The sequence below is a fragment of the Oryx dammah genome, unplaced genomic scaffold, assembly GCF_014754425.2.
Source record: "Oryx dammah isolate SB20612 unplaced genomic scaffold, SCBI_Odam_1.1 HiC_scaffold_5, whole genome shotgun sequence".
NCBI lineage: Eukaryota > Metazoa > Chordata > Mammalia > Artiodactyla > Bovidae > Oryx > Oryx dammah.
The window spans coordinates 65,457,763-65,482,846 of record NW_024070189.1 but is presented as its reverse complement, the minus strand read 5'-3'; the positions used below and the strand labels follow the sequence as shown (position 1 = coordinate 65,482,846).

At 41.0% G+C, this 25,084-nt stretch overlaps 4 protein-coding genes across 7 annotated transcripts in view; 2 read left to right on the top strand and 2 right to left on the bottom strand.

Moving 5' to 3' along the window:
* Positions 1 to 628: 628 nt before the first annotated feature.
* On the bottom strand, positions 629 to 3,769 carry GDF9 (growth differentiation factor 9). Its single transcript, XM_040240121.1, has 2 exons — positions 3,115 to 3,769; positions 629 to 2,003 (listed from the first exon to the last, which is right to left on the bottom strand). Exons 1-2 carry the CDS (start codon positions 3,509 to 3,511, stop codon positions 1,039 to 1,041), a joined length of 1,362 nt encoding a protein of 453 aa, XP_040096055.1. The 5' UTR covers positions 3,512 to 3,769; the 3' UTR covers positions 629 to 1,038.
* Positions 3,770 to 5,378: 1,609 nt separating this feature from the next.
* Positions 5,379 to 6,713, top strand: LOC120863672 (cytochrome b-c1 complex subunit 8). Its single transcript, XM_040240122.1, has 3 exons — positions 5,379 to 5,545; positions 5,702 to 5,869; positions 6,514 to 6,713. The coding sequence occupies exons 2-3, from the start codon at positions 5,716 to 5,718 to the stop codon at positions 6,606 to 6,608; spliced, it is 249 nt and encodes an 82-aa protein (XP_040096056.1). The 5' UTR covers positions 5,379 to 5,545; positions 5,702 to 5,715; the 3' UTR covers positions 6,609 to 6,713.
* Positions 6,714 to 7,707: 994 nt separating this feature from the next.
* On the top strand, positions 7,708 to 12,597 carry LEAP2 (liver enriched antimicrobial peptide 2). The gene is made up of 3 exons (XM_040240123.1): positions 7,708 to 11,637; positions 11,846 to 11,985; positions 12,308 to 12,597. Exons 1-3 carry the CDS (start codon positions 11,581 to 11,583, stop codon positions 12,342 to 12,344), a joined length of 234 nt encoding a protein of 77 aa, XP_040096057.1. The 5' UTR covers positions 7,708 to 11,580; the 3' UTR covers positions 12,345 to 12,597.
* Positions 12,598 to 13,368: 771 nt separating this feature from the next.
* Positions 13,369 to 25,084, bottom strand: part of AFF4 (AF4/FMR2 family member 4) — a 79,460-nt gene continuing 67,744 nt past the window's right edge. For all 4 annotated transcript variants that reach the window (XM_040240116.1, XM_040240119.1, XM_040240117.1 and 1 more), the window contains 3 exons: positions 24,953 to 24,996; positions 23,800 to 24,020; positions 13,369 to 19,166 (listed from right to left, as the gene is read on the bottom strand). In XM_040240116.1, coding sequence (XP_040096050.1) covers positions 19,039 to 19,166; positions 23,800 to 24,020; positions 24,953 to 24,996 — 393 coding nt within the window. In that variant the 3' untranslated portion in view covers positions 13,369 to 19,038. The remainder of the gene's footprint in view (positions 19,167 to 23,799; positions 24,021 to 24,952; positions 24,997 to 25,084) is intronic.

Genomic DNA, 25,084 nt, shown 5'->3' with positions numbered 1-25,084 from the left:
GTGCTAACAGTGCTAAATTCACCTGGAAAAAACCTGCAGGGGTGGAGTGATGGGAGCTGAGGGAAAGCAGCAAAACCAAACTAAGAAAAAATTAAAAATGCTTCTTGACTGCCTTCCAAAGGTTCAGAGTTTTAAATATACAGAGGAGAAAATACGTTTTAAAAAATCTTAAACTCTGCAGTTTCTGGGGAAAATTTGCAAGGCTGTTTCCTTTAAATAAAGCCATCTAAGGCGCAGAGTTAGTACCAATCACTAACACAACAGAAATGGGTTATAGTGTATGTTGTTTAGCTGCCAAGTCGTGCCTGACTCTTTTGTGACCCCATGGACTATACAGCCTGCCAGGTTTCTCGGTCTGTGGGGTTTGCCAAGCGACATCACTAGATGGGTTGCCGTCTCCTTCTCCAGTGGTTGAACCTACATCTACTGCATTGGCAGGCAGATTCTTTGCCACTGAGCCACCAGGGAAGCCCAATATATTGTATACTCTCTAGTCTAATTTAGGTAGAGAGTCTCTCTAACTCTGAAAAAGGGAAAGTTGAGTAAAGACTAGCTTTTAGACACACTTCCTCTCCCTCTCAAATAACCATTTAAAAACAAATCTTTAATTAAAACCGCACACAGAAAATTTATGCCACTCACAGGAATTTATTCCTCCATTAAATAAGACTATAGCACTCTGAATTGTCTAGAACTGCAATTCCACCCAAGATTTATGCTAATTAAGTTTTTAAATTTTCTTACATCAGAAAGAAGACTCCTACAAAAAGGAAAAAAGAATCACTTGGGAAAAAATTTAAAGTTCTCCGAAAGAAATACATTTCATTTAAACACTTGGCCATGAGGAAGGCAGCTGGTTATCCCTTTACATTGATAGATATCACAGAATATGCTAATCTATACAGGCTCCTCCTTACACAACACACATTGTCGTACAGTTAGAGATTTGACACATGAAACTTCCTCCCAAAGGCATAGACAGGGGCGCGGCATTACACTGGCCAGGACACTCACGGTTTTACTTGACAGGAGTCTGTGTTAACGACAGGTACACTTAGTGGCTATCATATCTTCATATTCTTTATAAGCGATTGAGCCATCAGGCTCGATGGCCAAAACACTCAAAGGGCTATACTTGGCAGGTACACAGGATGGTCTCGGCACTGAGGAGTCAAGTTTCTCATGGATGATGTTCTGCACCATGGTGTGAACTGGAGAGCCATACCGATGTCCAACCGCCCTGGGACAGTCCCCTTTACAGTATCGAGGGTTGTATTTGTGTGGGGCCACAATCCAGTTGTCCCACTTCAGCTGACTAAAGCTAAGTCTAAAGTCATGGAGCTCACATTCATTTTGGGGAAAAAGAAACTGTTTGAAGTATTCACTCAGATTGAATGAAGCTGGAACCAGAGGCTTCTTCAATTCAGAGCTGACACTCTCCTGGTCTCTGCGGTGACGGGACGATCTTATACCCTCAGCAGCTTCTTCTCCCACGGGGTATGCAGATAGCCCTCTCCTCTGGTCAGGACCCTGTGAAGGCTTCCTTTTAGGGTGGACGGAATGCCACCTGTGAAAAGCCTGAGCACTTGTGTCATTCAGATACAAAAGCAGTGAGGGCGCTACGAGAAGAGTCATGTTAAACAGGCTGTCCCGTGCTGAAGGATGCTGCAGCTGGTCTTTCGCACATGTAAAATTTACAGACATGTGAATATTTCTCTTGTGGGAGGCCACCAGAGGCTCAAGAGGAGCTGTCACATCAATCTCCATCCATTTGTATTTCTTTCTAAATTCAAACTGTGAGTTATAAGTAAATGAGTATGGAGCTCTAGGGAGAGTCTTGCTAGAAAACTCTGGCTCTTTTATCACCAGGTTGCAAATACATTTAACAGGAAAGGGAAAAGAAATGGAGTTGTTGAAAGTATATAGCAAGACTGACTTGAATAAATGTTCCACAACAGTCACACGATCCAGGTTAAACAGCAGATCCACTGATGGAAGGGTTCCTGAGAAGAAAAACAATCCAACAGTAATGCCATATGTAACAGGAAGTCAAATCAAGAAATCAGTACCTCAGAATGTGCTTCTGTCCCTTTTCTCCCCACTTTCTCAAGCCTTAAATGTCAGGGTGGGATAGGGGTTATAAAGAAAAAGCAAGTTATCTGTACCATATCTAAGTCCCAGCACTTACTGCTGGATCACCAGAAATTAAGAACAGCTTTGGTGGGGAATTAAAAGAGGGAATCATTATATTTTGAAGTTTTAGAATCTTATTAAGTTGCTGCAAACAGAGAAAGCTAAAAAGGAAAGCAGTATTTTTCTCTTAGAAAGTCTTTAAGAGGAAAACTATCAAAAGACACTTGCCAGGTTTGTTAACAAAACATTTTAAGTTTTTACCGGCAGAATCAATAAAGAAAAAGTACTTCTCTAAGTTAATTTGGAACACTTGAGACTGACAACAAATGGAAGCTCTAAACCCACTGTAACAAAACAGGATGTCAAGGAAGGAGAAAGGGTTTAAGATAGCCACAAATGACCTGCCGGGTTAGAAGGGTTTTCTGTAAGTCACAAGCTAATGGATATATATTTTTTTCTTTTTAAAATAGCACTGCTCCCATCTCTCTCACACAAGATTGTTGACTAACACATTGTCCTTGTAGGGTGATCTACTGTTCCACGTAAGGACTTAAGCTTTCCTCTCACAGAAAGCAACAAATGTGGGGAAAACATCCTGTTTACTAAAGCACACCAACAGCTGAAAGAGGTACTGTAGGTTCATGTCCAGGCCAATACTGGTAGACTAGAAAGAATATGCAACGAAGTCAAAATACCTTTTTTTACAGTCTTGATTTTGTGACCCTGGACAAGATGCTAACCTCCAGCAGCACTCTTCCCAGGCTTTAGGGCCGTTAAATCTCTTCTAGCAAGAGATTTAGCCTACATCAACCCATGAGGGCATTAGGAATAAACAGTAAGATCAAGTACCAGGTTTGTTTGGATATTGAGTACCATGCAAAGTAAAATGCAAGTCAAGGAGCAAGGGCCAACTCCTTTATGTAACTGAAATGCAAAAGGTCTTTCTTCCCTCCACCCATTAACCAATTTGCTCCTACACACCTGCCGCCAGGTCCCCAGGAGCCTGCTTGTGCTGAGCACAGGGGGTGAAGAGCCGAACAGTGTTGTAGAGGTGGCGTCTGTTGGATTTAGGGGTCCCCTCCTTGGTAGCGTATGCCTTATAGAGCCTCTTCATGTAGCGCAAAGCTCGGTCATCTGGCTGCAGCCTGGGGGGTTCCCTGTGCCCATCATACAGAACCTTTAAGAGAGGGGAAAGGAGACCAGGTCTGTGTCTCCCATCTAGATGCTTCAGCAAGGACCAAGTCTCAGCCTCAGATTCCAACGCAGTCCTAGCTACAATCTGAGCTTCTCCCCTAGAAGGCAGAGAATCAAGGCTAATAGGAAAACAGAGCCAGGCAAAGCAGCAAAACCAAAGGAAGAATTTGTTGGGAAGCGCCATGGCTTGGAAGAATTAGCAAGGAACACATTTCCCCATACCAGTCTTCTTCCTAAAAACCAGGAAGAGCCTCGGTTGGTCTCTTAAATAAACTTTAGGTGTGTGGGTGGGCTAGGTTCACTTCTGTAATCAGACCTTAAGGATGCTTAGCTGAGGATAATTTTTATCAGCTGACAACACCCTATTCATTCAGTTTGTCCTAATTAGATACAGATTTACTTGGTCATATAGTTTTCCTTTTCCTTTCCCCTGTCATTTATTTAAAATCTCTTAACTTAATGGACTAGCTATGTAGCTGAAAGGCTACAAGGAGTGATCTTTAAAAAAAAAGCAGCCGATTTCTTGAGAGAGATTAGGATTCTTAAAATGTTCCCTAGGTGCTTGCTGAAACTTCCAAGGCATGTGGAAAAGCTAATTATTGATGATGATACCCAGATCTGTTTGTATGCAACTTATGGTATTGGGTTTACTCTTCTCCCCGGATCTGTACCACCTCTCCCACTTCCAGGTGCTTAGAATATTTATTTACTGCATGTTGATTTGGAGGGTGAGAGAAATTCACAACTGGAATTGAGATTCCAGAGAGCAGAGAACTGCTATTTTGCCTAGTTCTCTCAGCTTTTTAAGGATATATACTTGGAATACTGCAATATGCTTTAAAAAGGAGGACATCACATTTAATCTTGACTCACTTTAAAGTATAATATCTTGATGCCTTTATTTGGGTCTGCACATTCATCTATGCATACTTTAACTGAAAGGTTTAAAGACGTTTTCAGGTGCTAGAAAATAAATGAAAGGTTTGCTTTTTATTAATCACTCAAATGGTGGGAGAATTTGCTAGGTATTTTTGTTCTTACCTGTATAAGTATTTATGTTCTTGCCTCTGAGCTAAGATCAGGTTAAAGATTATGTTTCAGATAAATGAGACGTGGGTACACTAAGAAGAGCTGAATATACTCACCGTGTAAGATACAGAACCAGTCTGTGCAGTACCCAGGCTGATAAAACCGAGGTATACTGGTAAATTTAAAGTTGTCTGCCAAACCTCCCTGGCTCGGATCTGCCAAGGAGGGTTATAAAACACACCCAAACTGCTGAATGAGAACTTAGTCCTAGATTACACATGGCCAGCAATTCCATGAAAAAAACATTTACAGACACATTGCATCAAGTGGAAAAGTCAGTCAGCTGTACAAGACAGCAGCAGTATCCTTAAGTAGAAAGCACTTTCCGAAAATGGAATCGCCTCACACGCGACGTTCCTGCCTTCCTGCTGGGCAGTGAACAGTGGGCAACGTGACATTCTGCCCCAGGCAGAACTCTGTGTCAGGGAGAAGCCGGCTGCGACGGAGGTTGCCTCTTTCCTTCTACAATCACTAACAGCTGCTCATCACTTGCTGTAGTATTACCTAAGGACTCTTGTGGCTAAATGGAAACATTTTTATTATCCCTTGGGAAAGTCTACACCCTGCCAGTGGATTCTAATCCGGTGACTGACAAGAGAAGTCTCAGATCCGTGTCCCTGATTCGGGTCTTGCGGTCGCTGAGTGCCTGACCATAGCCGATTCCGGTTCCAGCTTACTGGACATGGCAGTACAAAACCTCGCTTAGGCTGCGCGGCCTCAAAGACGCTTTCCACCGCGCCAGGACACCCGACCCTAGGGCAGCTCTCGAGGTTGACAGGCCCCTCGCTCTTCTACTCTTAGTCCGTCCGATTTTGGCCGCTTCCTGAGGCTCCGAGGAAAGCCGGGAACCGAGGAGAAGATTGAGGGGATCCGGTGGGGGGCGCCCCGGGACCCCAGAGCCCGCCCAGAGGCGCTTGGCCCCACCCCAGAGCAGGCACCGCCCACTTCACGTCACGCGGCGGGGGCACGTCTCTTCGGCCCTGGGGGCTATGGCGCCGTCACCTGGAGACAGTCGGGCACTAGCTCTCCCGGAAGTGACCTCACCGCCTCCTGGCGCGGCGTCCGATCCTACCGGAAGTGGCGGACGGAAGCCGGAGGGTCCCGTGGTGTAGTGGGCGAGGTGACCTCGGTGTGTGAGTGGGCCCGCATCGCGCTGTCTCGGGGACCCCTGGAGGGTGGGGTTGCGATCTGGGTTGGGAGGATGAGGAGCGCCGCGGAAGGACTCGGGTTGGCGGCGGCAAGTCCCGGGCTTGAGCCCAACGCTTGTCCTCCCTCCGTCTTGCAGAGGCCGCCGCGACCATGGGCCGCCAATTTGGGCATCTGACACGGGTGCGGCATGTGATCACCTACAGCTTGTCGCCCTTCGAGCAGCGCGCCTTCCCGCACTACTTCAGCAGGGGCATCCCCAATGTGCTGCGCCGAACTCGGGCGTGCATCCTTCGCGTCGCGCCGCGTGAGTGCCCTGGCCGCGCGGAGGGGCTAGACTCCCATCCACAGAGGGTATTGAGGGTCCCCTCCGTGAGCACTCTGCAGCTTGCCATAAACACGCTTTCTCTTTCAGTAGTCCTGAATGCCTTTGAACTGATCATGTCTTCCCCATCTTACAGATAAGGGGGTTGGGTCACAGAGAAATAATAGGCTCAAGGTCACTTGTGTGATTCCAGTGTCTCCCTCTGAGGCCACCTTTACCCACTTCTTTCCTAGCAGTGAGCTGTTTTGTGTTAAAGGTGCAGCAGATAGTGATGATAGTTGAACATTTTGACTTTGCTAAAACCCACAGAAGTGTACATTTCAAAGTGGTTGAACGGTGAAGTTTATGCTGTGTGAATTTGACATCAGTTTTTAAAGCATTTTAAAATGTGCAGCAGGGGAGCGATAGGGAAGATTTGGTCACTGTTGACAGTTTTCCTGGATAAACCCCTTTCTTTTACACAGCTGAAAAATGAGTTTGTAGCGTAAGTTTTTTGATCATCTGGTTTAAGAGTGATTTCTGAAGAACTAGAGACAGGAAAGCAGAATATGAGGTGAATCAGAAAAGAGGACTGGGATCCATGTGTCTTGTATGTGCTCACTGCTTCCTCTCATTTATTTTTATAGCGTTCGTAGTGTTTTATCTTGTCTACACATGGGGAACGCAGGAGTTTGAGAAATCGAAGAGGAAGAATCCAGCTGCCTATGAAAATGACAAATAAGCAACTCATCTGGATAATGGTTCCTTGTCTCTGAAAGACCCTTCTCTGGGAGGGGAGTGTATATTGTAGTGTCTTGAAGACACAATAAACTTATTATGGGCTTCACTGTTGTGATTTTGTGTGTTGTGTAAGCAGAGTCCTTGGATGTGACTGCCAGTTTTCAAGTTCATAGCTCACCCCAGCATGATTCGTGAACCATTTTGGCTAGTCTGCGTTTGGGAAGGAGTGTGGCTCACCCCTTGTTCTGTAATCCACAAGACTGTAGCTGCAACTGAACAGTTGTGGGTGGCATCAACTGTAGGGAATGTTAGCTCCCTGCCCACTGCTTCCATATTGACAATAAAATCTAGTAATTACTATGTGTCAGGTATTGTTAACCCTTTACACAAATAATGTCTTTTAAACCTCACAACTACCTTTGGTGTTTTTTCCTTCACAAGTACCTTTGAAGTATCACCATTACACTCACTCCGCAGATGAGGACACAGGCAGAGAGGTTAAGTAATTTGCCCCAAATTGTACAACTAGTGAATGATACAATCTGGCACTGAAGTTTCTGTTCTTAAAGCTATGCTGTTCTACATGCTAGCTATCAAAGGAAGAGGTGAGGTGACTCCTTTGCCTCTAGAACTGAGGTCAGCAAACTGGCTTATGTTTGTACCAGGTTGCTAAAAGTGCGTTTTAGCCATGTATGACCCATAAAACCTAAAATATTTACTCTGACTCTTTATGGAAAATGTTCACCCCTGTCTTAGAGCCTTTGAATTATCTTTGTAGCGGAAAAATTACCCTTTTCCCTTCAGGAGATGGTGGGGGTAGGTGTTGGCAATTTATGCTTCTGGTTCCCTACTCCATTTCTAGAAACTTCCTCTTTGCTAAGGAGTTGTCCTGCTTATCCAGAGCAGCAGTTCCAGAGTAGGTCAACTTCTGGCTCAGGCTGTGTCTTTCCTTCTTACTCTAATTCCTGCCTTTCATGAACCAAAACTACCTCAAAAATCTGTAAGGTATCAGGAGATTGCATTGATTGTGAGCCAGGATAAGGAGGTACAGCTGAGACTAATAGGCCTGGGGCTCATATCCTTTTAACTTCCTTCCCTAATATGTGGTAAAGGCACGAAACCCTCATTCTTGAGCTATGAACTGCTTACCCATAAAATAGGTATATTAAGACAAAGCCACAGGGCTGAGGTAACTGAAATGTAAGAGTCTGGTGAGGTAGTGTAGGCCTAACAGAACCGTGGTGTGATGAAAACTAGCCTCACCAAACTGTAATTTTCCTGTTTGGCTTGTCCAAGTTTATTCCCAGGGCTCGCTGCCTGATATGCAACATATTTGGGTCATAGTCTCCTCTGAGAATGTGGTGAAAGCTGTGAACTTAAGGTTTAAGTGTACCCATTCTTAATCTTGCATAGTCTGAACAGGTTCATGGGCCAGGGGAGGATCAATTACTGCCTTGACAGGCCATTGATCTGTTTCTTTTTTTCCCTCCAGTTTTAGCCCCAAGCTTCCTAGGTGGCATGGCCATCCTTGTCCCATCTTTGCTTCATTTTAGACTTTTATTCCTGGTTCTTTGAGTGCTTTGGAGATTCCAGCCCCAAATCAAACTTAACCCTTTCTTAGTCTAGACCAGGTACTGAACCTTTGGTCTGAAATCTTTTATCCCAGTAGTGCTCTACTGAGAAGACTGTCCTAGAAGCCTTTCCATGCACTAAGCTTCTACTTCCAGATAAAATTGTTAAGCACTGCTTTAAGCCTGTCCCTCACTAAAGGACCTCCCTCTCTGTGTTTGGTAACTCAGAGCTCTGTGTAGTAGGGTCCTGGAGGGTGGGGGTGGTGATGGTGGTGAGTGGAGTGGAATATGAATTACAGCTCAGTGCACCTGTACATGACTGGGATCTGGGGTCATTTTATGGACTCTTCTATCTGTAGAAATTCACAAAGAAACTGAAAATGGGTGGTCTCTTAAGGGGGACCACTGTTGTGGGCCTCTATCCCTATAGAGGATCCACTTGGAACCTCCAGCCCAGGTGTGGCTCCTTCACCTGCTGCTGGGGCACAATTACTTTTTCATTTAGCCCTCCTTTTCCCCAGCAATGCTCCTGCTCCCACAAAGGCATTTATCTCTGGTCTGCATAATGCTGTGGAGGGGACACTTCCATCAGCCAACACATTGCCAGAGATGCAGGCCCAGAAGTCAATGCCAGTTCTAGCCAGCAATTGAGCAAATACACTATATTTGTTGAAGTTTTACCCGGAAAAGTTTTTCCATTTCAGTCTTTCATTTTTCATTAGGCATGTCCTACTCAGGGACACGAAAAAAGTTTCCAATTACTGTCAAGCCCTTCATGATCTTCCTTCCACCTGGAATGTGTTTCAAACAGCTGTTCATGTAGCTACCTCCTCGGTCTCCCATTTCATCCTAGGCACTTAACTTCAGAAACACAAAATCCCTTGGAGTTGTATTCAGAGTTACCAAGCTGTAAGCTATCAACTGTGCTTGTCTCACTTTCTTCTTGTAAATTAATCATTTGAAACCCCACATGTCAGTGCCTGGGAGGCCTCACAGAGATTCTCCCATCCATCTCATTGACACAAGAGACTAAAATAAAGCCCAAAGAGGGGCAGGGCTGGCCTCTGGTCAGCTAACCTACGTAGGTCCCTGGCTTCTGCTTTCCAGCCAAGCATTTCTTCTTCTTATGGCTGCTTAGACCTTTCTGCTGGAGAAAGGAACATGTACTTTTATGTTGACTCATTCAGCAAAATACTTGATTGTACAGAGCCCCTGCACTTTAAAATATTTTTTAATTTCAGGAATAGGCCTTCACAGCTACTCAAGGGATGTGGGATGGCCATGCCCACATCTGGACAATTCTGTCACTTCAGCTGAATGCTGTCTGGATGCCACTTTGCTTTTAAAAGCTTGATTTTAAATAAAACAACTACTGAGTTAGTGTAGACACATATTAGTGTAGTTAGTGTAGAAATACTCTGCTTCACAGTGATTCCTCCATGGGCAGTAACTAATGGATCTTTTCTTTGGGGAGGAGGGATGGCATACAAGATGGAGGCTTGGGCCACAAAGGCTTCTGCAGTGTTGTCACCCCTGTGACGATGAACAGCCAGTCCTTTATTCCCCCTATGAAGAGGGGCCCCAAAGCCCCAGGCCTTTCCCTTGGCTGTGGTATTGGCTTTGTAAATTAACACAACAGGCTACTTTGATTTTGCCTGAAGTACAGGATGGCAGAAATGGAGGACTGGGAGAAAGCGTCCATCTTGGGAATAAGCCCTTTCCACACCCACTTGGCACATCACTGTAGGCTTATTAAGGGGAGATTGGCCCTCAGCCCACAGACCCAACTGACTCTAGGCTATCACGTTGTTCAGGTTTTTGCTTACTTCATCAGATTTCTGTTCTTACCCAATGTTCACTAGGTCACCTCACAGCCTCTTCTCCATCCCACAGAAGTTCCTAGTTAAGCCCCTACTTGAGGTCATTCTGTGTCGAAGCTCAGGAGTAAAGGGAAGGAACAGCTAATTAGTCTCAAACTTGCAGGATTGGTTAGGTGAGTTTGGCATAGGTCTGCTTCTCCATGTTCCTTAAGTGCAAGCAATGGTGTCTGTCTCCAGGCCTGGCCTGGTCCTGAAAGGACTGGGAACAGGCAGATGGATGATTTGTGGTCCTACCCTACCCAACCCCATCCCTGAGGTCTACCATACACCCCTTTACTTCCTGATTGGTGACTGTCCTGTAGTACCTTCAGCTGTGCCGCATCTCCACTTTTTCTTGGGGAACAGGCAGGCTCTCACCTGCCATATCCAACCTGTGAAGATGAGAAGGGCTTAGGGAAGAGGTATCAGCCAAATGTTCAGGGAGACACAAGGCAGAAAATAAAAATCTTGTTGCCTTTCTTGGCTTTTTCTTCCAGATCAAAGGAAGATCTGAAGTCCTATATATCTCCTTTTTCACAGAATTCAAATTCACACCTTTCTCTACAAACTTATTAAAATATCTGTCATTTAATGAGTAACCATAATCACTCATGGTTTAGGGACTTGCAGTGGTCCCTACTTAAGTGACAGATGTTTTGGGCTTTGGAGAGTTCTCAGCCCTATGCCTGCTTCCCTGAAGTTGATGGATATGCTCTGTAAAAGGCTCAGTCATGTACTGGCAGGAAAGCTAGTAATTCAAGGTTTGCAATATCTGTCACTACTGTCAAGCTTTCACAGATTAGGAGGCCCTGCTATTTCCTCAAATTTTAAAGAAGGAAACAAAGTCAACCAATACTTATTTGCCCGTGGTTGAAACATGTCAGTCCTGACTGCCCTTCCCCTGGGAGATAGCAGGTAGGTCGGACTTTGCATTTTCTGCTGCTGGGTTTCCATTTTCTAGACAAATGATGTGGAACAAATAATTAGGGTGACAGTCAATCTATACAAACAAGGATCTGGGGCACTGTAGGCAAGTCTGGCTGAAGCATCCTCCCGCCCACATACATCTTTCCACAGGAGGGAGATAAGGGCCATATCCAATTGCCTGTAACAAGAGATCAGTGCTTCTTTCCTAAATAAGCTGAAAGGACTCAACACTGTTTCTAAAGACCTCATTAGGATAATTCTATTTTGATTAGAGATTTCACCGAGCTATTTTGGAATGAAAATGTGGCTAGGTGCCTGGTCTCCCTCAATGGCTTCACGTGGCTTTTCAAAGGGGAGGAGGTAGTGCTGACTTTTGGTAAAATGGGTGAAAAAGTCCGAGCCAGCAACACAAAGTCCAGAGGAGGGATCAGTAAATACGTGCCTGAGAGGCAGGCCTTGAACACATTCCTCTCTGGTAGACATTAACTTATTAAACTGACCTTGACTGCAAATATAAACTTTGCCCCCATCTTACCTGGCAACCAAAAAAGAGGTGGGTCTGTCTATAAAAAGTGGATACTGTGCCCGGTCCTTCAGGGTCCTGGATCTTATCAAGATGTGGCACCTCAAACTCTTTGCAGTACTCATGATCTGCCTGTTGCTGTTAGCCCAGGTAAGGACAGGATATGTATGTGGGTGTGGGGGGATGGTGGCGGTGGAGGTGGAACTATAGGCAGAACTTGAGAGCCAGACTCAGTCCTGAGGAATGGACCCCTCTGCTCTGAGTCTACAGCATCTGGAGGTTGGTGATCATTATTCTAAGATAAATAGTAAGGTTTCAACTCTTCTACACCTGAGATGGCTATGTCTTCGCGCTACAGGTAGATGGCTCTCCGGTACCAGAACTGAGTTCAGCAAAGAGAAGGCCAAGGAGAATGACCCCATTTTGGAGAGCGGTTTCCCTCAGGCCCATTGGAGCCTCCTGTCGGGATGATTCTGAATGTATCACAAGGCTATGCAGGTACTCCACAAACCTGCGAGCAGGGCTGGCTGGACCCAAGAGGCCTGGGAAGCTGGGCAGAGGAGAGATAAGTACATACAGACCTAATAATGAAACCGGGGTGGAGGACTGCCTGGGCTAACGATAGGGGATTCATGGAGGACAGTCCCTCAAGAGTTAAGAGCCAAGAACAGCTCCAAACAGGTACCCTGATAGAGTGATACCTTTCCTTTCTTTGCTCTACCCTGAGACTGGATGTCAAGTACAGGAAGGAAATGCAGCAGAGGTGGCTCTGGGCACTGCTAGACCTTTGTCTTAAAAAATCACCTTTCTTTTCCCTTAGAAAAAGACGCTGCTCCCTAAGTGTGGCCCAGGAATGACGTACACACCAGGGGAAAAAGAGGACAGCACTTACCTACAACAACGCTCCGTTCTATGGAATATTGATTAACTGCATTTGGCTGGAGACACTTAAGTAAAGCAATCTTGTTTTAAAATGTTTGAAGACAGATATACGCTTTAAATTGGTCTCCGTTTCTTCTTAGAATGTTGATATGTAGATAACCATAACTAAACTTGTTAACTTAAAGAGTTTATTTTTCTATGGATACTATTAAATGTCTCAAACTGAAATTTTGGCAGCCTGGAATTCACACTTTTGAGGGGAAGGATTCATTTTGTATACTACAGAAAACCCAGCATTGCCTAATGATAATGTGTTAACTTCTTAATTTGGAAACTGCAGTGAGAGTTAACATTTCTTCAGGTAATAAAAACACAATGGCAGGTTAAAGGCAAAAGTTTAGTAATAGCTAGTGATTAACCTCAGCAAGTTCATAAACTATGGCCCTGGATCTTAATCCTTCATTGCATGTAAAGAACATATCAGTGAGGTGCAAAGACAGCCAATATTGGTTTATCTATGAACAGAGAGAACCAGAAGAAAAACCTAGTTAAATGAAACAAAGCCCAAGCCACCAAGAGTAACAAAAAGATGTGTATGAGATTTCTGTTGGAGCAGGGAGAATTATGATCTATGCAGAGGGACTCATGGCCAGCCAGTTCAGAATTTTTTTTTTTTCCCTGTCCTGTGAATTTACTGTGGTCTGTTTTTACATCATTGTGTGTGTTAGCTGCTCAGTTGTGTCTGACTCTTTGTGACCCATGGACTGTAGCCCACTAGGCTCCTTTGTCCATGGGATTCTCCAGGCAAGAGTATTGGAGTGGGTTGCCATTTCCTTCTCCACAGAATTTCTGTAATCAGAAATTAAGACCTGGACTGGTGGGGGACCAGACTTTAAAGGAAGAGTAGCACTGGACCCTAATATACAAAACAGAAAGTACACAAAAAGGGCAAAGTAAGAGTTGAAAAAGTATAGAGAGCACAGTGTTTATCAACTTTAATACAGAAAATCTATTTGATATTTATTAAACTTAGTTTCTCCAGCTATGGTTTGGCATTATACAAAGCATCTTAATGACACAGTAGAGTTAAAAAGATCTTTACAAATTGAAATGTGATACCCTTGTCTCCAAATATTTTAATTGCCATAAATTTGTTTAAAAATACACATTAAACGCATGTTTGACACTCTAAACTTTCTATAATCTCAATACCACAAAATACATATAATATACTATACAGATGTGGAAAAATCTAGTTAGTATATAATACTTTGCTCACCATTAACAGCTTTATTACGTGAAACGCACATACTGACTTAGAAATCCTAGCTTTTGAGCCCCAAAGTACCTCTGAAATTTTAATGTATTGCAACAAATAAAAATCACAGTATATAATTCAAATTTTGGTTGAAAATGTCAGATGCCTAAATATTTTGGATAAAAGAAATGTAAAACAAAGATTTGGATCATGTATAAAACAAAGGCATCCTATCAGACACTAACAGTACCTTTCTGCAGAATCAACAAGGCTTTTATCAGTGGCATTACCTCCCCTCCAAAACCCTCCCCAAAGGTCAAACCATTATTCACCAAATAATTTTAATTAAAAAAAAAAAAAGGATTTTCAATAAATATATATGTATTTATGTCCTCCATATACAAAATTTCTTAAAACCATTCAAAACGGAGGCTGGATAGAAATTTTCATAACTGTGCTTACCAACCCCACATCTGGTCCTCAAAGGTGACGCCTTTTCAGGCACTGCCACCTGGGCCAGCTCTGTTGGTGAGCCCTGCCCATTCCCACCCCACCTCGACCCCAGTACTGTTGAATGCTCATGTCAATGATCTGCCAGGTGTGTGCATGAAGTTGTAAAATGGGGACACTTGAACAGCAACAACAAACTCAACAGTATGGATAATTATGGCATTGATCTGAAAGGCAGCATTTCCAAATAGACGTTTTCCAGAGAGGAACATAGCAGGTAGAAAATTCCAGTGGTAAAAAGCTAAGAAGAAACCCCATGTGGGAGCAGTAAAAGGTCGTAACAGAGTATTACTAGAATTTCTTGGTGGGAGCTTTTCCCCCATGCTCTAAATTAGAGCACCTTTTGGCTGTTTCTTTTTAAGAATGGGAATTTATGCTTAGCTGAGGAACGGTGGGCAAGGAGAGGTCAAAGCTGACATTCCCCAAAGTCAACTTCATTATATGACGATTACTTGGGTTGCTATTTTCTGTTGCTTAAAGACTGGTTTAGACTTAACTCTAATGCCTTATTCTGTGACCAAATGCCATCAAAAAGAAAAAAAGAAGATATTCTTTTCATTCGCTTTTCGGGAGACTGTAAGTTCTTTTTAATTAACCATATGGTTTGAGTGAACAGAATCTGCATTTGCTTTACCAACTATTAATAACTTACTTCCTATCACTTGTTGGCTTAGTTATAGGGTCTAGGAGTCTAAAATGAATTTATCTATTAGTGAATATGTGAAAGAAATGCTCACAAACATGAACAATTTGGCCTCTTGTCACTATATATTCTAAGTCATTCAATACTTATCTCTTCTATTTCTATTACTGAATAGCAACCTTAGATGTGCAATGTTATTATTGGAAAAAATTCTGCCTCTCCAACACATAGATACATGAAACTGAAATGAAATCGGTGTTTCACATAATTAGGGAATATGAGTTATAGGGATCTAGATGGATTTGAAATGTTTTGCTTTGCAATTTACTTAGAATTAAAAAACAATCTTCACAATCTGCCTAAAACATTCTTCCCAGTAGATGTTCCTGGGATCCAGAGGCAAACTTCTATAATTCAAAATACATAATGAGGCCCTTTTGTTCAATTAGCAACTGGAAAATTAAAATCCTTCCCACCCTGTATGAGCCCTATAATACTACAGAAGGGCTCAAATATATTTTAAAAGTTAATTTACTACAAATCATAGTAATTAAGCTTTAACAATCTAAAAGGAATACACATTGCACCCTTGAACATTAATATTCAAGGTGTCAACAAGAAAGTGTCTTAGATCAATAAATAATGTGGAAATAGTTGCACTAAGCTAAAATACTAAACACACACATTTCTGACAAACTAATTTCATGTTTTCATACATACATACATATATATAAAGTGTGTATGTGTATATAATTTTAAAATCCAAAGTTGCATACCCTCACACTTAGAAGAGTGCACAGCGTACCTCTCCTCTACACAACTAGGCATCACTGACTGGAGCAACTACAGACTGTTCTGAAACTCCACAGAATGCTGCTGGCCTCCAGAGCCAGAACGTTCATTTACAACAGGTGTATTTTGCAGGCTCTTGCTTCACAACACAAGCTTATTCAATAAGGTAATTTCTCAAAGTCATTGTCATTAAATACAAAAATGATGCTGTCTGATCTAGCTGATTAGACCTTTCTTTAATGAAAAGAAACAAACAACAATTAAAAAACAACAAACAACAGCAAACCTAATAAAGCCACAAGTGTGTCGTTCAAAGTGCAACCCGAACACCTGTGCATCCATCAGTGAAAGAGCCCCCCAGAGCACAGGCATGTGCGGGCACGTGCACACATTACTCTAGACGGCTTTTACATTGGAGAATTAAACTAGTGATGGTCCACCTTCTCTACTCTGCAGACACTACAACTGTGAATTTATCTTAAGTATTCATTGCTTATAAAATCAGTTAACTACTTGCCCAGAAAAAGGTGGCACTGAGGCAAGAAATGGGCTAAATGCTCCCCAGTCAGGCTGGGCCTAGGCTGGACTGTGGCAACTTGAATCACCTGGAGGGGAGTGTTCCCCACAGCCCAGCCTAGGCTGGGCAATATTATTCCATGTGACAACTTCCTCCACTGTAATCTGTTTGCTTGCTGGTTGCCAGCGGTGTGGCTGCTGCCTCTTGGCATACAAGTGTGGTCTTAAGAGCAGTCAACAGAACAATTTTTAAAATAGTTGCTATTTTTATAATTAACTATATTAAATACAAGTCTTAGGCTAAGTAAGTTTTAGCTACTTGTCAGAATCAGTTGTAAGTATTTAGAGAACACTGAAGACACCTATTGAGGAAGGAGGAATGGTTGCCTGTAAAGGAGTCCAAAGTACATGCTGGAACAGATGGAGACAGACAGAACTTCTGAGGAGATGGACACAGAGGAGAGGGAGTGGTGTTTCCACAGACTTTTACACTGAAAATTCAATTGTTTAGAAAAGGAGTTTGATCCATCGCCCATTACCACCTTGGGAAAACCCTCCACAATTAAAAGCTTGAAAAACTAATTTCCCAAGAATTAACAGTTTTAGAGACAGAATATTTTAGCACAGCACCATAAAACATGCAGGAAATTCTGCTTTAACAAATTATCAATGTGACCTGGGAAATAAATGTTCCTGCTATCTTTCAGGACTCACAAGAGACTAGAACACACTGGAACTCAGAAGTGCCCCACTGGCTGCTGTTGCTGAAAGTCTAAAAGCTTTAAGGATACTTTTTCCATTTCCAAGATATCACAGAAAATTAAGGAATCAGAGTCAGAGAAATTAGAGAAGAACAGGACAAACATTTGCTTTGATTAACTGTGGCAAGTTTCTTACTGAATAACCACCATGGATCATAGAGAAGCTGTCTTCTTAAGGAAAACTGTTCCTAAAACACACTAAGATAAAATTAGCAAGATATTAGAGGCAATTTTCTCCAAGGGAAAATTGTTAAATTCAACATAAATTGAGGATCTGAATCTTCAGTGATCTGCAAAAAAAACGAGGTACAAAACCATTAAGAAGCTCAAGATGAGGCCAGAGGACAAGAAAAGTTAACTAGCTTCATAAGTGTAGATTTAGACACAGAGGGGCCACTACACCACTGGGCTTAAGAGATTTTCTATCCTTTCTTTCTCATTTCAGACCTTAGCAATCATCTATAAATAACAGGGCAATCCTTTTTTCTGATTGAATGGATTCATTTTTGGAATTGAGAGGACAAACTATTTTTTGAAGCAGCATTACCCAATAGGTTAGACTAAGTCATTTACCAAAGCATTAGCTTTTCTGAAAGAATTAATCTTTATGTGACCCTAAAGGACAACTGAAAAGGAAAGAGAATTTAACATTATTACTATAGAAGACCAACCATACGGGTGATCTGCTCCTAGTGTAGAACTTCATCTGTAAACAATCCATAGAGTCTTCATTTAAAGGTAAGATTTAAGGCACACCAGACATGATAGGGGCACTAAAACAAAAGACAAGAAGGTATATTTCTCACCTTTAACTCCTATCTGCACCTTATAAGGGAAAGGTACTTTGATATACAACTCTTAACAGAGCTGGCTTATTAAGCTCTACTCCTGCTCCCCTCCCCTTCCCAAGAGAGCTCACATTGAACCAAGTTAGGTACTTTTCTAGTGCGAATTTTCTGATCCCATCAGAAACACATATCATTGACGAAGGCTTTCAAAATACAAAGGTAGTAAACATAAGATAGGTTTAAAAGGTGAAATTCATCATCTCTATATCAGGCATTAGAACCCTAAGTTGTAGAGCAAAAAGCACACACACCAAAGCTCCAGGCCATTTTACATCAGTCACTGCATGCTCCTACCGGAGCATCACAATCTAGTGTGGGAAAAAAAAATTTTAATTAAAATTCTGAAGAGAGATTTTACACTACAAACATCATCAATGAAAGAGATATAGGCGGCAGCCCTCAGGAGTTGGATCATCCTTTGTTCAACAGTAACTTATTCTGTTTCAGTTAAGTGTCAAATTATTAGTAGTAACAACAACAACCAAACATATGGTCTAATAAAATCCGTAAGGTTCAAGATTGTCCTTTTATGAAACCCTTCACATGATATGCTTCTCCTAGAAAGTTTGCCTGCCCTCTTTTGTAATGCATTAAATGCAAGTTACAGTCACCTTGTGATTGCTATAGTGTTATTAACACATGTTCACAGTTCTTGAAATAATGCATACCAAATCAGAAACATTTCACTTTACATTCACATAGACTGCCATCTTCTCATACTTAAGTGATTTTCCATGTGTAGAAGAATATCCTTAATATTGTACTAAGTATAAATTCTGCAATAATAAAATTGTACTTAAGATCAGAAGTAATATCAGGTAGTAGGTGTAGAAAGAACATGTCCATATTCTAGATAAACCAACTCTTACTCTTAGAAGAGCTACCACAAAAAGACACTACTTTTAGGTAACAAAGCTCCCAAAGTATATAAATAAAGTCTACATTAAATGTACATAAAATATTCAACAGAGTAAATTTATAGGCAGAAATAACTAAGTTTTAAACTACCCCCAATCTGGGAATTTAAAAAAATTAATAAATAGAATTTCAACAAATTAGTAATGAACTGCAACTGAAATTTCAATCTTATTATAGATCATTGAAACCAACTATCAACATGCTGCAGATTTAAAAGCATTTAAATAATTTTTCATATTGGAAATATTAAAGGGTCAAATGACATGACTTTGGGTTATTAAAAAAAAAAAAAATGCAGGAACCAGGGAAGAGAAAACCATTCCTCATTCTTAGTGTCAACTAGGTGGTATGTTATGGCAGTTTTCCTTCGTGACATGACACAGTGTTGTGGAGAAAATCAGAGGCAACGAGATTGTGTTCAGTTCAGGATATCAACTTGGCATCTTGGCGAAGCCAGTGCAGTCCCTGCCGGGTGTAACGAACTAGGTCTGTCATGATGCTTGCATTAAAGATGAGAGGGCCCATTACTTTATCCAGTTCAGCAAAGAATTCTAGAAAACCAAAAACACTCATTAAATGATGCACACTCTTTTCAATCAGTGCTTTAAAGTTTTTAATCTAGACTGTAAAAAACTATTCATATAAAGTAAAAAACATTTCCTCCTACACTAAAATGATTAACTGTTCATGCTTTAGAACAAATCATCCCATAGTCAATCAAGTTATATTTTTTCCCTAAGTCACAAAACATTTTAAAAAGACTAAATGGTCAGGAATTAAGAGTTACACATATAAACAAAATGTCACCAATGGAAATTGCTATTACAAAGCAAACATGATTAAAACGGGGACCTAATTATACAAGATATTCATACTATACTATTACTCAAAACATTCTCTGTGAACAATTTTTGTATAAGAAGCAAGTGGTATGAAAAAGCAAGATGTTATCTACAAGTTTCCCCCATAAGAGCCCCTGTGAAGTTAGATACTTACAACAGCCTGTGTCCAATCTTTCTGCTGTAATCATGTCATGCAACTTTAATGAACTGAATCTCATGTTTTAAACAGTAGTTTAAAAATGTAAGAGATAGAAATGACATGATTCTTTCTATGGGAACAAAATCAGACTGATGTGTATGTAAGGCAGGGGGTAGAGAGGAGGAAAGAATGACAGTATCCTAACCTTTGATCCCAACACCATTCTGAGAGAAAACAGAGGGATGTAGGACTCAGTGAGGACAGTTTTTATATGCACAATGATAATAAAGACCTTAGTATACATATATATAAGGTAAGAAGTAATCAAACAGTTGAGGAGAAAAGGATTTCCTTTATAGAACTCCAGCTAATAAACTGGTGATAAATTTTCTATTTCCTAATGGAATAACACATATAGGTGATAATCATCAATGGATGCTAAAAGCCTAAGTTAAATAGTTTAACATTTTAAAGTTTACATCAAACTGAATCAGGCAAACACCAGCTAAATGGTCAAATACTACTAAGACTAAAAAAGGAATAACCATTATATAACTCATAGTATGATTTAATAGGAAATATAGAGTTCAGTTCAGTTCAGTTGTGTCCGACTCTTTGTGACCCCATGAATTGAAGCATGCCAGGCCTTCCTGTCCATCACCAACTCCCGGAGTTCACCCAAACTCATGTCCGTTGTGTTGGTGATGCCATCCAGCCATCTCATCCTCTGTCGTCCCCTTCTCCTCCTGCCCCCAATCCCTCCCAGCATCACAGTCTTTTCCAATGAGTCAAGTCTTCGCATGAGGTGGCCAAAGTATTGGAGTTTCAGCCTTAGCATCAGTCCTTCCAAAGAACACCCAGGACTGATCTCCTTTAGAATGGACTGGTTGGATCTCCTTGCAGTCCAAGGGACTCTCAAGAGTCTTCTCCAACACCACAGTTCAAAAGCATCAATTCTTTGGCGCTCAGCTTTCTTCACGGTCCAACTCTCATATCCATACATGACCACTGGAAAAACCATAGCCTTGACTAGACGGACCTTTGTTGGCAAAGTAATGTCTCTGCTTTTCAATATGCCATCTAGGTTGGTCATAACTTTCCTTCCAAGGAGTAAATGTCTTTTAATTTCATGGCTGCAATCACCATTCGCAGTGATTTTGGAGCCCCCCAAAATAAAGTCTGACACTGTTTCCACTGTTTCTCCATCTATTTCCCATGTAGTGATGGGACCAGATGCCATGATCTTCATTTTCTGAATGTTGAGCTTTAAGCCAATTTTTTCACTCTCCACTTTCACTTTCATCAAGAGGCTTTTTAGTTCCTCTTCACTTTCTGCCATAAGGGTGGTGTCATCTGCATATCTGAGGTGATTGATATTTCTCCCAGCAATCTTGATTCCAGCTTGTGCTTCTTCCAGCCCAGTGTTTCTCATGATGTACTCTGCATATAAGTTAAATTAGCAGGGTGACAATATACAGCCTTGACGTACTCCTTTTCCTATTTGGAACCAGTCTGTTGTTCCATGTCCAGTTCTAACTGTTGCTTCTTGACCTGCATACAGGTTTCTCAAGAGGCAGGTCAGGTAGCCTGGTATTCCCATCTCTTTCAGAATTTTCCAGTTTATTGTGATCGACACAGTCAAAGGCTTTGGCATAGTCAATAAAACAGAAATAGACGTTTTTCTGGAACTCTCTTGCTTTTTTGATGATCCAGCGGATATTGGCAATTTGATCTCTGGTTCCTCTGCCTTTTCTAAAACCAGCTTGAACATCTGGGAGTTCACAGTTCACGTATTGCTGAAGCCTGGCTTGGAGAATTTTGAGCATTACTTTACTAGCGTGTGAGATGAGTGCAATTGTGTGGTAGTTTGAGCATTCTTTGGCATTGTCTTTCTTTGGGATTGGAATGAAAACTGACCTTTTCCAGTCCTGTGGCCACTGCTGAGTTTTCCAAATTTGCTGGCATATTGAGTGAAGCACTTTCACAGCATCATCTTTCAGGATTTGAAAGAGCTCAACTGGAATTCCATCACCTCCACTAGCTTTGTTCGTAGTGATGCTTTCTAAGGCCCACTAGACTTCACATTCCAGGATGTCTGGCTCTAGGTGAGTGATCATACCATCATGATTATCTGGGTCGTGAAGATCTTTTTTGTACAGGTCTTCTGTGTATTCTTGCTACCTCTTCTTATTATCTTCTGCTTCTGTTAGGTCCATCCCATTTCTGTCCTTTATTGAGCCCATCATTGCATGAAATGTTCCCTTGGTATCTCTAATTTTCTTGAAGAGATCTCTAGTCTTCCCCATTCTGTTGTTTTCCTCTATTTCTTTGCATTGATCGCTGAGGAAGGCTTTCTTAACTCTCCTTGCTATTCTTTGGAACTCTGCATTCAGATGCTTATATCTTTCCTTTTCTCCTTTGGTTTTCGCTTCTCTTCTTTTCACAGCTATTTGTAAGGCTTCCCCAGGCAGCCATTTTGCTTTTTTTGCATTTATTTTCCATGGGGATGGTCTTAATCCCTGTCTCCTGTACAATGTCACAAACCACTGTCCATAGTTCATCAGGCACTCTATCAATCAGATCTAGTCCTTTAAATCTATTTCTCACTTCCACTGTATAATCATAAGGAGTTTGATTTAGGTCATAGCTTAATGGTCTAGTGGTTTTCCCTACTTTCTTCAATTCCACCTATGAAAAGTTCTTACCTAAAATAATGAACTTGACTCTAATCAAGTCTCAAGATATAACTATCAGTATGAATGAGGGCGACAGAAGAGCAAGCTAAACAATACCATGAGGAAGTAATCAGCAAAATCCAGAATCTGATGCATTCTATGGTACAGTTTCTCCTTGATATCAATGGCATGCCCCTCCCCACCAAAGAAATAGAAGAACAGAAGATACTTAAAAAATTGATCAATGAATGTTTGGATCCTGTTTGAAACAAATCCAACTGTTTAAAGAAAAAAGGCATATTTCAAACAAGAGGAAATCTAAGGGGAGATTATGTCTTAGAAGACATAAAGGAGTTAGCTTTAAAATATACCAGGGTAAAGAAAAACATGATGGGGGGCGATGAGGAGGGATGGTGGGGGGAAAAGAAAACAAGGTTAGCAAAATATTATATTGCTGAAACCGAAGTTGAGTAAAAGGTACATGGGTTCATTATACCATTCTCTTCCTTATTTAGTCAGTGTTTGAAAATTAGCATAAAATATGTAGGTAGACAGGCAAGTAAGAATGTAAACTGCGGGAGGGAGGAAGAAGGAAAGGGAGGGAGGAATGGAGAGATGAAAGGAAAAATGATGCTAGAAAACTGGCATCAGGGAGAAGAATGCAATGTAGGGATAACTTAAGAATTTCATCTTGTAACCTTTCCTGAGTTGTACTGACAATATTTAAAATTTTAGAAACAAATCAGGTTTTTAGAAACACAAACTTCCTCCCACCATTACCCCTCTTTAGGGATCAGAATTTTTCATTTTCATCTGATGCTATAAGCATTATATTTAAATATACTCTGTGACAAAAGTATACTTGCTTGATTGGCTACTTTAAGTTTTCTACAAAGGAGCTGCCTGAATAGATGCTACATACACAAATTTGCTAAAAAACATCTACTGAAGTTTTTATCCTGTACTTTTTCAAGAATCTTTAATACTTCCTAATTCTTAGTGTTCTTAGTTTGGGAGATAACAAGGTGCAATGATCTAATATTAAAGAATGCTAGACAGAAGGCTATTCATTTTATAGTTTCTTTTATCACCTAAGTTTCTTCCAATATATCTTCAAAAATCCAGTATGAACATGTTTTCTTATATATTAAATACTTCATATGTATAAGATGTCTGGATATACTCCTTTGCCCATAGCCAAATTTACCTTAGCCGTCCCAGGACAGATTATACATTTTATTACTTTTATAGTATAAGCTGCAATTAAATGTGGCTGAACAAAGGCATATTTGTCTTAGACCAAAACTATTTTTTGTTTAGTTTGTGTGACCACTACAGTGCAAGGTATTTTTTTGACAAAACTCAGTACATTTACATGATTGGTAAGCAATGGAGATCAGCAAACTGACTGTCATTAACTCTAGACTAGATAATAAACTAAATGTACAACAGACACTTAATTTAACTATTCCATAAAATCTCTTTTTAACAATTCCATCCTTCAGAGTCTCTCCAGAGACCTCCTTACCTTTTTGCTCTTTGGAAAGCTGTTCAGCTTGGTCCCAAATTTCAGTGGCATAGAGGAAGTTGGATGTAACCTGAACATAGCTGGCTGCCATGTGGTGGATCCTCTGTGGAATGGTCACTGAAGAACCACTTGCTGAAGCACTACTGGCTCCAGAAGAATAATTTCCTGAATTGCCTGGTGACAGCTTTGGAGAAACAGGGGAAGGCATCCCAACAGCTTTGCTACACACAGAGAGACAGGAAGTTTATTCATACAGAAAATGATGAATGTGAGGAAATTAAGGTATGACTGGTTCTTCTACATGAAGGCTTTTAAAATTTGAAGGTTCTTTTAAATAAATACTTAGCTCACTAAAGTGTTTATTGTGAGTTATTATTTTATCAAGACTCTTTGGTTTAACCAATGGCAACAGTACAAAAGATGGGAAAGAAGTGAGGAAGTCATATACTTTGGTAAGAGCTGTTCCAAGACTTAGAAGCTAGATCATCTCACTCTCAGCTCAACACTTTCCATCTATCTGGGGATATAATTAGGTACTTCCCAATTGTTTTATAGAAAGCTGAGTGGATTAACAATAAGAGATTTCATGGTATTTTTTATCCTTTCTGTGGATGAGTGGGATGGAGGTGATGTGGGAATGGAGGACAAGCCATAATCATGCCACTGTTATTAAATTTTGGCAGTGTCCAGACATGAACAAAGATAAGTACAAGGTGATAAAACTCCAACTAGCCACAGAAATCAAGCTGAGAAAGGTTGAGGAATTGTAAAAAAAAAAAATACAACTTAGACTTCTACAGGTGAAATGTTCCTTCTCTAATCTTTCTAAGAGCATGTTTAAGATATTTTCAACTTTAAAAAAAATTATAATGGTAAAGAATCCGCCTGTAATGTGGGAGACCTGGGTTCAATCCCTGGGTTGGGAAGATCCCCTGGAGAAGGGAATGGCGACCCACTTCAGTATTCTGACCTGGAGAATTCTATGGACAGAGGAGCCTGGCAAGTTATAGTCCATGGGGTCACAAAGAATTGGACATGACAGCGATTTTCACTTTCACAAAAAGTACCTTTTTTGGAAAGTGGCAAAACCCATTTCACTTTCACATAAAAATAAACTTGTCACATAAAATTTTACAGAATAAAATCTACCTACCTTCCCAAGCCTGGTGATGGTGCTTGAGAGTTATTGTAAGAATTCTGTGGAGAAAAGAGAATGTACTTAATAAAAAAAAAAAAAGTAATTTATGAAATAATCTTTATTTAGGTATAATAAATATATTCAAAA

Excerpts from the sequence above, each read along its gene's own strand:
- LOC120863672 (XM_040240122.1), top strand. The coding sequence starts at position 5,716 with ATGGGCCGCCAATTTGGGCATCTGACACGGGTGCGGCATGTGATCACC. Across the intron at positions 5,870-6,513 it reads CATCCTTCGCGTCGCGCCGC|CGTTCGTAGTGTTTTATCTT; the intron begins GTGAGTGCCCTG and ends TTATTTTTATAG.
- LEAP2 (XM_040240123.1), top strand. The coding sequence starts at position 11,581 with ATGTGGCACCTCAAACTCTTTGCAGTACTCATGATCTGCCTGTTGCTG. Across the intron at positions 11,638-11,845 it reads GCCTGTTGCTGTTAGCCCAG|GTAGATGGCTCTCCGGTACC; the intron begins GTAAGGACAGGA and ends TTCGCGCTACAG. Across the intron at positions 11,986-12,307 it reads TGTATCACAAGGCTATGCAG|AAAAAGACGCTGCTCCCTAA; the intron begins GTACTCCACAAA and ends CTTTTCCCTTAG.
- GDF9 (XM_040240121.1), bottom strand. The coding sequence starts at position 3,511 with ATGGCGCTTCCCAACAAATTCTTCCTTTGGTTTTGCTGCTTTGCCTGG. Across the intron at positions 2,004-3,114 it reads TCCTGGGGACCTGGCGGCAG|GAACCCTTCCATCAGTGGAT; the intron begins GTGTGTAGGAGC and ends TTTTCTTCTCAG.